This window comes from Polyergus mexicanus, unplaced genomic scaffold (assembly GCF_030449975.1).
Source record: "Polyergus mexicanus isolate NDT 795.1 unplaced genomic scaffold, iyPolMexi1.0 SCAF_19, whole genome shotgun sequence".
In the NCBI taxonomy this organism is placed as follows: Eukaryota; Metazoa; Arthropoda; class Insecta; order Hymenoptera; family Formicidae; genus Polyergus; species Polyergus mexicanus.
This window is the reverse complement of record NW_027223339.1, coordinates 362,583-376,327: the sequence shown is the minus strand read 5'-3', so window position 1 is coordinate 376,327 and position 13,745 is coordinate 362,583. Positions and strand designations below refer to the sequence as shown.

The following is a 13,745-nucleotide window of genomic DNA, read 5'->3' as shown; positions in this document are numbered from 1 at the left end:
ACAAGGTAAACTCAACTAACGTTGTCAGAATGTACGACCGACCGACCGACCGACCGACCGCCCGACCGACCAGCCGGTGAGCGGGATAAAGCTAAGCTAAAAGTCAAGTCAAAGCAAGTCGAGAGGAGTTAGGTCGAGGCGAGGCAGGAGATAAAGGCGAGTAGGGACAGGGTAAGGCAAGGCGCATTGGCGAGGCATGCTAAGGCAACGGGTCCAAAGTCGTACCACGATACGAGGCCCCGGTGGCGCGTTAACCTCCCGCTCGAACGCAGTACGCTCTCGACTCTCGCGCAGGCCAGGTTGCACCAATCTCGTCGGTCGATCCGCCGACCACGTGCTGCATCTCACTGACAAGCGAGAAACCGCGTGAGAAAAATATTCGATAATCGCGCACGTGACTTTCGCGCACCAACCGCGACAATTTCGGCCAAGAGAGAGAAAGGACGATAAAAGAGAGTTTTTTTCTCAAAGGAGAAAAAGATCTCTCGCGGTGGATCCTGCTAACAGAAATCCTATCGTCAAACGCATTCGATCGATCGCTCTCGCACAATTAGCGAAATCTAGTGACAAAGAGATTACGCCAGTGCGGATCAAGATAAAATAATAAATATCTAATATCTTGTTCAATTTTCTCAAAATCAATCTCTTTCTCTCAATGTGTTTTACACTATGAGAATTCAATTTTCAAATGTGCGAGAATGAGATAATCCGTAGAAAGTCACGGTGCTCGCGACCGGACAACACCATTTAAAACGGACGTCGTGAAATTAATTCGACGAGAGATTCCGATCGCACTCTTGGATTTGGCTGCGAGCGGTTTACACCGGGATCAAGGGTATCGCACCGTGACGCCAACTGGATGATTAATTTAATTCCGAGGTGCGTTTCTCACGCCTGCGAAATCGGTTTTGACCGCGCGCGGAACGCGACGGTTAAAAGGAGGCGGGTGCCCTCCCTCCGTCGTTCCAAACCGTTTCACTTTCGGTGGCCGTGCGTGAAATCGCGCCGAGAAGCGAAAAAGGAATTCGAAATGGTCACGCCGGTGTGCGGCGCATGTGAGCCTCTCCTTTTACCACTGCAGAAATATAATCGCGGTGCGATAACCTGCGGGGTTTGAAAAAAGTTTTCGCGCTTCGATGAATGCGCGGCGAAAAACAGGGGGATCGGTCAGAAAAACCTCCCGGCGATCAATCGAGCAAAACGAATCGGAATAATTGAATTATCAAAAGCCCGAAGAGACGGAGAGGACGCGAATCCCGCGGGACGACCATACATGGTCGTCGTCTGCCTACGAAGTCGAGAGGAAGAAGCGAGATCGCGTTGTCGCGATCGCGTGGGAGGCATTTTTTTCCGCTAAACGAGGCGGAGAGACAAATTCGTGCGCTCTCTCCGAAACCTACAGTCGCGAACAGAGCGCGGACTGTTTAAAGCCGTGGATCTTACGAGTACTCTCGTTATGAAACGAACGGGTCTTCCAAGAACGACATGACCGGCGACGATGCCGCGATCTGTTTCTTCGACGCGTCGCGAGAACGCGTGCCGAGACGAAGACGATCGACGGATCGAATAAGATCACCTCAGGGACGAGAGGAACCTGATTCCGGAGCAAGTTTGTGCCGCCAAGTAGCCAGTAATTCGAATAATTAGCTACAACTAGTTCGTTAGGATCGTGGCTAAATCTCGACGCGAATCGAATGGCCGCGAGCAAACGAGATAGGAAACTTGCCTTCGAAAGACTGTGAGAAAGAGAAAAAAAGAGAGAATTTTACGCAGGATATAAAATGAAGCAAATGAAATGGAAACGGGTGGGCAGATCGCGCGAATCCACTGCTGGGAAAAAGCGCGAAAGAACGGTACGGGTCACATCGCGCAGATATTCTATACGGAATGAAGTAAATGTTAAGATTGCACGGTATTGATCCGTATGGCGTCCACATTCGAGATGCAATTGTGGCTAAAGTGCATTATCGAAACAAGCTCCGTTTGCAGAAGACCCTCGCGAGATAAAACGCTCGCGTTTTATTTCGTCGCGATTACGCTTGTGACAAATGCGTACGACGAATGAAGATTTCCGTTACGGATAAAAATAATAATAGGGAAGAAGGAAGAAAGAGAGGGAGCAAGAGAGAGAGAGAACATGCCGGTCGCGGGAACGAGAAAATTATGCAGAGTGGGACTCGCCGCGATCTTGGTCACCGCGCTGTGCATCCTGACTCTGTTAGACTCGCTGCCAGCACGACTCCCGGATCCACCGACCGATCCTCCTCCCACGCCTGGTAAGCAATTTCCTTCCCTCCTCGTGCTCCTTCTCCTCCTCCTTCCCCTGGCATCCCCGCGGAGGGCGCGAGTGTCGCGACCCTTGCCCTTTTGTTATCGGCGAACGGTCCGCCACCGCAACCCGAAGACGGCGGTAACACCGCGCAACGTCATCCTAGCGAGATTTTTCGCTGCCGCGCGAATCGCTCGTGAGCATAGATAAAATCGGGAGACAAATCGGTCTCGTTTCGCACGACGTGACATCTCGCGAAGCTAATTAACCCCTTGAACTCGAATAATCTCTCGCTTAGAGGAATCATCCGTGTCTCCCCATTATTTTAATAATACCTAGGCTTTTGTAGGCATCCCGTTATTTGTGCGTTCGATAACTTTCAACGACTGATGCTATTCATTATCGTATTAAACTTTATTTTGAATTATTTAAAACGAAACATATATATTTTATTCTTGAAAATACAATTTTTGGAATCTTAGATCGTGTAGCGTAAAATCGAAAAAAAAAAAAGAACAATATGTTTGCTTGACTATTAAAGACTTTTACAAAAGATAACGGAATTTAATTTGATGTATTAATTTCGTACAGAGTTTTAAGAGATTGATGTATTAAAGTATTCGTACAAATTAGGAATAAAAATATAAGTTTCGAGATTCTATGCATTTTAACCAGTGAAGATTGCAAGTTTAAAGAATAATATTTATAAGGTATATTGGCCGAAAAATAAATTTAAAAGCAATTTATAATTTCATACGGTAGCTTGGCAAAAACTATAATTCTTACAAATTATGTTACATAACAAAGAGTAAGAGCGAGCAATTTGTATTTCATACAATTACGATATACGGTGAATCTAAATAAAGAGGTGAATAAAGTAACAGTGATAGCTAACGTACTCGCGCGACCACTTTGTTAGCGCATAAACCCCCAAGTACTATCTCGACGCGTATAAAGAGATTCGCACGCAATCGACTCGTGCGAAGTATCCGCGAGTGATGATTTCTTACTTTATACGTGCTATTTCCTAGTCGCGCAAAGTTTCCCAGCATTAAAATGCTATCCGGCCGAACCGAGAAGGAAGAGCTCCTGCTCATTGCTTTTTTAAACGCGCGTTCATCACGCATAATTGTACGGACGTTGCGCTTTCTCTCGTGCTAATAAAGAGCGTGACTACGTTTAGAGGGCCGATACCAATCAACCCACGCTACGCATCGCAGAAATACACAACCGAGTTCCGCACGCGGTATACGCAGTACGCACCCTCCCCACGAAAGAAGATAAAAAGATACAAAGATAACGCATTGGATGCACGGTGCGTGCGTACGCGCGCGCGCGCGCGCGCAAAAGAAATGCGCTACGGTTATAAATAAATATCGCAAAGCTTTCGCGCACACATATAAAGCTCGCCAAAGAACGTAAATCTCAGAGCTGTTATTTAGTAGTAGCGACTTCATTAGCCGGCATAATTTATGACGCGATTCATCGAATGACCGCCCGTCGACTCGCGCTCTTTCGCGTATATCATCTTCGCCTCCACCATGCAAACATTTCGCGAGGAATTATGACAGCTGATTGTACGGCGGGCCGAGAGTGCGTACTATATCCGTGTGCCCGACAGGCTCGACAGGCTTTTGAAATTTGTCCATGTTGCGCGAAGATCGCCTTTCGCGTTATCAAAGGACCGAGAATCAAGGAGACATATTTAACGCTAAATATAAATCATGAATACAGATTCAGCATCGCATTTTTATGAGGTGAAAATAAAGTTTTGCTAATTACGCGGATAATAACGATGCAGAAGTGATAATTGGCGAGCTTTACAAAATGTTTCCTACGACAAATTGAAGAATTTCTTTCGTCGAGGGCACATATATAATTTCTGATTAATTAGGGATAAATCTTTAAAAATAGGAACGATTTACTTGCCGTGTGTTGACTTTTCTACCTCTACGTAACCGGCTAGATGGACTCTCCGTCCTGACAGTACGATTTCCATGAGAACGCCGCCGTGCATTAGCATATTTCTAGCGTGGTACGAATGCCTCTCTCTCTCTCTCCGTTTCTCTTTTTCTTTCTTCCTCTCTTTCTCTTAAACGTAGAGAGCCGCGTTTACCTTCTCGTAAAACTCGCGAAGCGTGGCCGCGACGGACGGACGGACGAAGGGAGGACTACGGGTAGTAAAGGGCACGGAGTCACGAAGAATACTCACGGCACGCAAACACGTAATACCACCATCGGCGGCCTCATCGGGTCAAACGCCGACTTTTAACGACACACCATGACGGATAATCATCTATCCCGCGGAGGCGAACCCGCGATGGATCAGCGGGATCGACCGGTCTCGTTATCTACCTACGCTCGCTACGTCGAGAGATCGTCGAGAAAATAGTTGCGGGCGTCCGTCGATAACGTTCGCGATCCATATATGTCGAAGGCGAGTAATTGCAAACGAGACGAGTCACGAAACGTATATAGTGCCATAAATTTACCCGCGGACGCCGACACGATACGCGACGTTTTCCCTCTTTCCTTTTTATTTTTTCTCGTCTCGTCGTCGTCGCCGTCGCCGTCGCCGTCGCGGTTGTCTCGCAGAAATAATTATAAACGAGACATAACGAGAATCCTTAAAGCTATCAACGACATAGATTTATTCGCGCGGCCGTAGGGCGTCTGGCGCACATCCCCCTCTCTGTCATATTTCATAAATATATTTATTAGATGCATTAATGCACGGAAAAGAGAATGGAAATCTCGCTTCGCGTCCGCTTCGGCTCGTGACTCGGATCTCCGTGACTGCACGGGGAACGAGTTTCTCCGCGGAATACAGGATATAGGCGGCGTATCAACATTAGGGAGTCTAATTAGCGGTCATGTCGATTCAGATTCCGCCCAACTAATTTTCTTTTCCTCCCTCTCTATCTCCGTGCACTTTGAATATTATTAGAGGGAGAGCGCTGTGTTACATACATACACACGTGTGTGTGTGTGTGTATGTGTGTATATATATATATATGGAAATTGCAATTACAACAATCACGTGCGGCACTGATAAGCGAGAGAGCGCGATGCTGAGACAAATATAATATTTTTAGATGCGAGGATAGGAAACTTTAAACGAATGTAAACGTATTCATAGCACAGCGCGTCCATCTCTAATGCATGACGCACGTCATTTCCGTCCGGTCATATAGTTCCAATGTCTTGTCTCGTGTTGATTTACAGTCTTCCGCGGTAAATAAGATCGATCAGCTTAGACAATAAATTGATATCGAATAAAAGAAACACAAAGTTGCGGCATTACACTCGCAAAAATTATATAATAATATATTAGCATGCGTGATACGAGCGATACAGTCTAATAGAGTAAAAGTTTTAAGCTGCAGACAGAGTAAACTGCATAGCGTAGATGAGTGTGATAGAGCTCTTACTCTTACAAGAAAACACGGTCGACCGAAACTAGTTAAATCGAACGAAACTTTGTAAATATGAGAGTGGCTCAAGTTTAATGCATGAATATGCATTATATTCGCTTTTGAAATTTGTATAGTTAAATTTGTATAAAGAACGCCATGCGCCAAAATGCCAAAAAATGAGCAAAAGTTGGTTTTAATAAATTGTAAATGTTAATATAACATTTTTTTAAATAACATTGTTCCGAGCGAGAAAAATTTCATGACACACTTGGAACTCGTCCAGTAAAACACATTTTACCCATTTTCATATGTACGTTCTGGCATGCTATATACAGGGTGTTTACGAAATACTTGGACAAACTTTTAGGGCGTATTACTCACAGTGAAAATACAGAAAAAAGTTTATATAAATTCATAATCAAATATGAATAGTTACGGAGTTATAAAACAATGTTTATGTTAACGTTATTATGTGGCATAAGAATTATTGAAACGAAATGATTATTTTATAAATCAATAATGCTTGTGAGGCTATATCGAATCATCTGTGAATCTTTGAAATGGTTCGACAATCCTTACTTTGCTATGTCAATGCCTGTTTTCAAATGGTGGCCATTTCGAGCATTGTTATAATTTAAATATTTACTTATGACTGTTTAATAATAACATTAACAAATTTTGTTCTACTATAATTTCGCAATCGCTCACATTTCACTATAAGTTTATATAAACTCTCTTCTTTATTTTGACGTAAGGAATACGCCCTCGAAGTTTGTCCAAGTATTTCGCAAACATCCTGTATAATATATTAGAACATATAAAAATGTGCAAAATTTCGAAAGTTTTCTTTCAATAGCAAAAATATGTTTAAATATCCGATACCATTTTTTGCAATTCTATTTGAATTTAAATTCTATTCGTTTTTCACGCTAAATTCACTGCAAATTTTTATTCGAAACATTTTCTCTATTGAAGTCTTGTTAGTATCAAGAGTTAGTAAAAGATAGAATCTGTTTTTCTCGAACGTGCGATTTATATAACGTTATCCTTTCAAAGAGCAGTTAGACATGAATAAAGCGAATTGCGTTACAGTATCTCGAGTTATTTTACATAATACAAAACTTTATCAAAATTAATTCATATTTATGGAATCCGGATCCGTGATGTTTCTTTGCCAGTTAATGGAATTAGAATTAATTTTTCAATAAAAATACACGCTACTTGAAAAATATTCTATTTCGATGAAAAAATAGTGAAAGAAAAATATTAATTATCTTTCGATACTTTGTTATTACATATAAGCGATAGATTACACATATTTCAATATTCAAAATATTTATATGCATTCGTGAGATAATATTCTTGTGCAGAATTTTGATCAATTAAAAATAGAGGTCTCCTCCCTCCCGTCTCTCTCAGACACTTCGATGATTATATTTTCAAAGATAAACACTCCAAGCAAAGGAAGAGTAACTAGTTAACGTGCAACTCTGTAATATCTAGTATGAGGTGAATGATTTACCCTCTTATTAGCGAAAACGTGAATTAGAGAGCTATATTCTCCCTCGAATCTCTCAATTAACTCTTCCATATCGATCGCTTTTCCCCTCTCCCCTTCTCCTTTCTCTCTCTCTCTCTCTCTCTTTCTTTCCGCACTCGTTTTGATCAAACGACTTCTTAGCATCATTCTTCGCGCGTGTTTCAGGGGGTGAACCGCCGGGCACAAGGAGCATCGTCGCTTATTCGTGGGCTCGAAGATTGGCACTCGATTACAGACCCACCAAGCAGTGCGACGGTAATGGAACGCGCGGAATGGCGTTAAATGGGTACGAGTCGCCCGGCACGAAATGGCTCGAGACAATCCCGGGACAGCTCTTCCTGTACAGCGCCCACTTGGACCTCAGAGTCGTCGGTTACCCAAGCATCAGAGTGATTGGCGTTAAACGAGGAGCTCTGCCGTCCTCCGCGCTCTTCTGCACTATATGGTGAGCCATTTTTCACGTCGCGATGCAGCCCCTTACTCGTCTATCTCTTCGTCAACGAACGTTAAACACGAGGAGGAGAGAATCGCTCAAAAGAATCACTCGTAAACGCGCGCTCTAATCACGCCTCGCCTCTGCAAATCATGCTGGCAAACCGATTCGGTAAATTATCAATAATACAAAGATTTAACAATGTCGTAATTAAATTTATATTATTTGACTTGTTAATATAAAATTTTTCTATCTATTAATTAAAATTATATATGTATTATAATTATTCTCTCTTCATGTTATCGATAAAGATTTAAAATTGACTTACGTCTTTGTGTCTTCCGCTTGAATATTCCAGAAAAATTCCGCAATAGCTTCCGAAAATAGCTCTTATTCGTTTGTAATAAATTTATAATGAGAATTTATATACAATGCGAAACATACACGAGCAGATTAATAAATAAGCATGTTGAGAAAATATGTTCTCGATTAATTTCGCACATTTAAATTCGACAAAATTAAACTTTGTTAACACTGGTCAAACTATGATCTCGCTTAGAAGCAGCTGAACCGTTCCAGGTAACGAGCGATGCAAATGTTAGCAGCGGCGCGAAACGGAGCATATTCCGTTTAAAATGCATGGTTGGAAGATATAAATGTCCTCGACCATGCGTGCGAGTGTTTTTCGCCGGGATACTCGACATTAATCAGCGCATTCTCCTTCAATCGGAAGCGGTAGATTAAGCGTCTCGGTCTCGTTATGTTTCAGGTATCGAAAGCACGGTGAGACACGATCGTTGAGCGTGGAGGCACTCGTCTCGACAATCTGGCTGGACGAATGGGACGGCGCGGCGAACAGTTACACTGGAATCCTCGTAAATTGTCAATTGCCGTTAGACGACTCGATACGCCGGCCGTCTCGAATCTACGTGGGTCCGAATCCCTGCTACGAGAATGCTAGTCATAGTTTAACGACTCGCTCGGAATACGGCAATGAGATCTCCGTCGAGCGGAAAGGGCGCCAAGAGTTCACCCTGTGCATCAAGGGATTGGACTTTGACGAGGATATATCGCGCAAGCTCATAGCCTTCGTCGAGTTACACCGCATTCTAGGCGCCAAGCTGTTCTACTTCTACGTTTTCAACGTGCATGAGAATGTGCTAAAAGTGCTGCGACTGTACGAGCGATCAAACGTGGTGCGATGGTTCGCGCTCGATCTACCGGGCGATTTGCCAAACGAGAAATCGACCCGTAGGCGATTCTTCGGCGAAGATATCTGGACGAAAAGGCGAATGGAGCTGATCCCGTACAATCACTGCTTCTACGAGAATATTCATCGATCGGAGTTTGTGGTGCCGATCGATATCGACGAGGCGATCGTGCCGACGCGTCGAAAAACGTGGCACGAGCTGTTGCTGGACGAGCGCGCCAAACTCGGCAGAAGCTTCAAGGATTTCGCGTCGTATTCTGTACGAAACGTCTATTTCTTCCCCGAGTTGCAAAACAAGAGCGAGACCGATCGATCGACCGGACTCGGCGAGGAACCCCGACGCTCGACGGTCGAGCAGCATCCGGATTACTTAGATACCATAAGAACGGCCAATATCTCGCCCGAAGGTGACTCGGTAAAGAGCTTTGTATCTACGAGGCGTGCGCTAACGGTGCACAATCACTATGCTCTGGCCACTCTGAACCCGTCCATCAGGCGGGCTCATCATCTGGACTCGAACGACGTGCTCAAGCATCATCACCGGGCGTGCGACAGTCGACATCTCGACTGCGATCTCTTAATGGAAGACGTTAGGATCGACGAGTCCGCCCTACGCTACGCGGACGAGCTCGGGACGAGAACGAGGACCATTTTGGCCCATCTCGACGCTTTGCCATAGACATAGACTGTAGTAATATTGTAAATAATAAAGGTCTCTTCTCTCGACAATCCTCGTCTCTTGTATCTCACAAATGCATGTTAATTCCTTGCGATAATCCCCAAAATATCTCTCACGCATATGATTTTGAATGACTTTAAAATCTCGAAACGTTTTCTTTACATTAAGACAATGTTATGTTATTAAAAATGATTACAAACGAGCAAAGTATTCGAATAATAATTTGCTCTATTTTCTTTGATACAAAAGCTACTTTTGAAAAGATACTTTTATCATTTCTCCAAAATTATATAACAAACAAGTACGTCGATAATATATTTTAATTAGATAAATAAAATGAAAATGTTTAGTATTAATTTTAAAAATTATATAATATTATTTTCGTATCTTATTCTCAAGTACAAACATTTCAATATTACAAACATTTATTATATATATTCAGGTATAAAAAGTTTTCTCTCCCTTTTTTAGAGAATTACTAAATTCAACTACATTTATTGTTTATTAATAATGACTTTAGAATTTGTAAAATATTAAATACTAACTCTAAGAAATGTACAAAATATAAATTCTTAATTATATAATCATTAGAGTCTAATGTAACAAAAATAATGTAAAAATCTTTTTTTATCACCCTCTCTCAAAATAAAACAAATCTAGAAAAAAATAATAGCGACCAATGTTTTAAAACAAAAGAATAATACGGATGTTTCTCGAATGCGTGGGAAGGCACGTATTTATACAATTATTGCGGTCGTGCAAAATAAACGACAAGCGTATAAAAGGACGAATACAAAACTTCACGCTTTTAAAACTTGAATAAAATTATTACGACTGGATAGAATAATTGAAAGACGTGCGAGATAAAGGGTGCGAAAAAAAACGCTTTTCATACTTTTCAACCGTGAAATTTCAGGTTGATACTATTGGAGAGCCGGTATACAATAATTGAAAGTATTTAAAATGACAAAGGTCTGACGGGCTTTCAAGATTGTAATGGTCGGGCGCAATAATTGGAAATCTAAAACAACAAAAACAAGGTTGATGGCTTTTGAAGGCGTGGTGTGCTCGGGATGAAGCTTTAACTCGCTTCCGAAGATTCAAACGACTTTAACAGTTAGAAATGCATTTTACACCGCCATAGTCTCAACCGTCTGACATTTATCAAATGAGACAAAACAAACGCGCTATTTATGTGAAGGAGAGCGTAGAAGAGGTAAGAGTCTCTCGCGAGTTAACGAGTACGTACGACGAAGCGGACGACTTTATAAAGCGCCGCATCCATCATGCTCCATACGCGCAAACGACAGTTTCAATCTCGCTAAAGTGGCGGTTCGGTGGTCATCCATTAACGCTCAAGATCTCGTTCGACGCGCGGGTCAAATACTTTGTGCCTCAAAGTATCCCGAAGCGATTTCCATACGTCGTTATCGATTAATTAGATATCGAATCGAATTACTCACTGGCGATCAGAGCGGCGTTACGCGCGACAGCCATCAAACATATTTTTCACGGATAAAATCATAAAACTCATAAAATGGCTCTCTTGCGGGCGAGCATTCGAGACAAGAGATAAATCCGATTGTGTCGGAAGCACAAACAAAGATACGATCGTTCGAAATACGACCGCGATTTCCTCAAATAAGCTTTACGGACGCGTATCGAGTGCATGCGGCACGAGCAAGGTCGCAACTAGCTTTAATAGATCATAAGAAAAACCGTGGTATCCGCATTCTTTTGTTATGAGACGCAAAGATAAAGGCGAAATGTCATTTCTTCCGAGAGATAAGTAAGTTTCGCGGAACGTTGAAATTATTCGCGGACATTCATGGCGTGCCAGGCGCTTCTCGAGATGTCGTTTCGTCGATTCTTCAAATGTCTACGACTTCGAAATGGAATAACCGAACTCGCGAACTTCCAAAGGGAGACTATTGTAGAACGAGCGTACAAGTTTTCCATCGTACTTTTCAAGACATACCGATCTATCGGCGCTACTATCGACGTTTGAGACAGGTAGCGAGCAAAGTGTCGCCAAATGTGCGCACATCAAGATCGTTCCAATTCCATATAATAATGTGCCGTGTAAGCGAGACGGATCAACTTCTGATAACGTATCGTTGAAATGGGTCGCGGTAAAAGCTCGCCAACCATCGATTACACACACACATACAAATCCAGACTATTATATCGTGTAGATTCTGTCGTACTGATTTTTCGACCGTTTCAACATTACCGTCGTCACGTCGGTCGTCAATCTGAATAATAAGTCGGTCTAACTCATATACGTCCACTTTTTTATCGACCATACAATTTTTACACGTTCATTCTGTCCGTTTAATGAGAATTTGAGTCCTACATTTAATAATCCTCAGAAGTTTAACGTTTCTTTGTATCGAGCATCTTTAATAAGCCGTAATAAATCTATTTACCGAGCTTACAAGTTACATTTTTTAATAGAAAAAGTATATTTTTAACCACAGCTGTATTGCAACTAGCTATATTTACAATTTAATTATGCAACTAGCTGGCTACTTTATATTCATCGTTAAATCCAATTGCATCATACAGGCTTTACGATCGGTGCAACATGTTGCGAAAGCACAGAATGTAGGATGTAAACGAGTTAACGCTCCCGCAGCGTGCACAATTTCGGGAATTAAAATTTCAGCTGCGAAGCGTCCAATCCATCATAAATCTCATTATATCCTTCGGTCCATGTACGTTAGCGGACGTATCTCTTTACTGATTTATATCCGTGGCGTTTGAGTTACAATGTTTTTTTCCAAGCTGACGAAGTAATCTCACTAAGTCACGCCTGAAGGGTTCCATTGAGCGCCTCGTGCGAGGTGCGTTAATTCGTTCGCGGAATATTTTCGCGTCGCACGATGACGAGGACGAGGCGCCGTGCTCCACTTAACAAAGTATCCGCGCGAAGGCGTCCGTCTGACAACACGTGATAAAATTCGCGCCGGTGTCGCTTATATTCGCCGCCCGTTGACAGATACCGGAGCTAAGACCGATTCTGAATTAATGCGGCGATAAATCACGCCAAGTTTAAGAGAGAACGCGTTTAGAGAAGTTGCACGCGCTCAGTGCCCGCCTAAATTTATCGGCGTACCGTATTTATCGAACGCCCGCATCCCTCTGTCTCTCGCTTCATATCACGCCGGCAACGACTACGAGACGACGACGACGACGATGGAAGCTTTATCTCTCTTGCCCGCAAGCCGCCGCATGGAATTCGCGTATATCATCGGTAATAATGTCTCCGCCTGGCCTTCCTCCGCTGCGACACCCTCGCTCGATGAGGCGCCAACTTCTCGAGTTGTTATTCTCGAGGAGAACACGCGGGCAGAGTCATATTATTACGGACACGCACCGTCGAACAAACCTATTTGAGCATCGACCTCGCCGATCGTGAACATCCTCCCGAATATCTACCGCGCGGATGAAATTTTACGATTTTCTTTCCCTCCCCGCAAAATCCAGGCCGCGCACGATCGGTTTTTTGTTTCTTTCCTGTTAACTCGTTGCTACTTTTACAAAAATCTATGTCACCCGCCGTTTTTCTCATTGAGAAATTCACCCTTCTTCTTGACGCTATTCCAAGTCGTATTTCACTGTCTTATTGTTATATGTAGCTACGTTTCCCTCGGTTCGTTGCGATCGACAAATTACACACGTCGTAAAGATAGGTCAGGTCCTGCAGAATGAAAAATAGATAGGACACAATGTTATCGCAAAGACGCTTCTATTTTATTGAAGACCTTTAAAATGTTATTCATAACTTTTGAAAAAAATTTTTTCAAATCAAACTGAAACATTTAACTGCAGATATTAAAACATTTAAAAAAATAGCGAAACATGGAAAATTTTTATGAGATCCAAGCATTAAGAATAAAAGTATCATATAAAATAAATTGTTAACATGCTCAATCTTGAAAAAATTGAAACGTTCTAATGTATTACGATTAATTAGTATTATTATTGTTTAATAAAATTAAGAAAAATATAAAAGAATTTATTTGAAATTTTTGAGTTACAGAATTATATTTTTTATTTACGCAACTATCGTTCCTCCAGAATTATTTATACGTAAGTTAGAATCATATCATGTTACTCCTTCGTTATCCATTTCATTCTGTAGAAAAAAATTTTTTTTAAATCTTTCGCGCGAGCAACGCTTGACGTAAAATAC

The 13,745-nt window shown here is 42.2% G+C and overlaps 1 protein-coding gene and 1 long non-coding RNA gene across 2 annotated transcripts in view; one reads left to right on the top strand and one right to left on the bottom strand.

The window, feature by feature from the left end:
* Positions 1–13,745, bottom strand: part of LOC138941495 (uncharacterized) — a 158,229-nt gene that overhangs the window by 138,717 nt on the left and 5,767 nt on the right. The window lies entirely within an intron of this gene.
* Positions 1,091–9,597, top strand: LOC138941517 (uncharacterized). Its single transcript, XM_070311267.1, has 3 exons — positions 1,091–2,276; positions 7,391–7,670; positions 8,428–9,597. The coding sequence occupies exons 1-3, from the start codon at positions 2,138–2,140 to the stop codon at positions 9,545–9,547; spliced, it is 1,539 nt and encodes a 512-aa protein (XP_070167368.1). The 5' UTR covers positions 1,091–2,137; the 3' UTR covers positions 9,548–9,597.

Bases quoted from the DNA above. Each gene is read 5' to 3' on its own strand.
- LOC138941517 (XM_070311267.1), top strand. From the start codon at position 2,138: ATGCCGGTCGCGGGAACGAGAAAATTATGCAGAGTGGGACTCGCCGCG. The intron at 2,277-7,390 runs GTAAGCAATTTC...CGCGTGTTTCAG, and splicing joins CGATCCTCCTCCCACGCCTG to GGGGTGAACCGCCGGGCACA. The intron at 7,671-8,427 runs GTGAGCCATTTT...GTTATGTTTCAG, and splicing joins GCGCTCTTCTGCACTATATG to GTATCGAAAGCACGGTGAGA.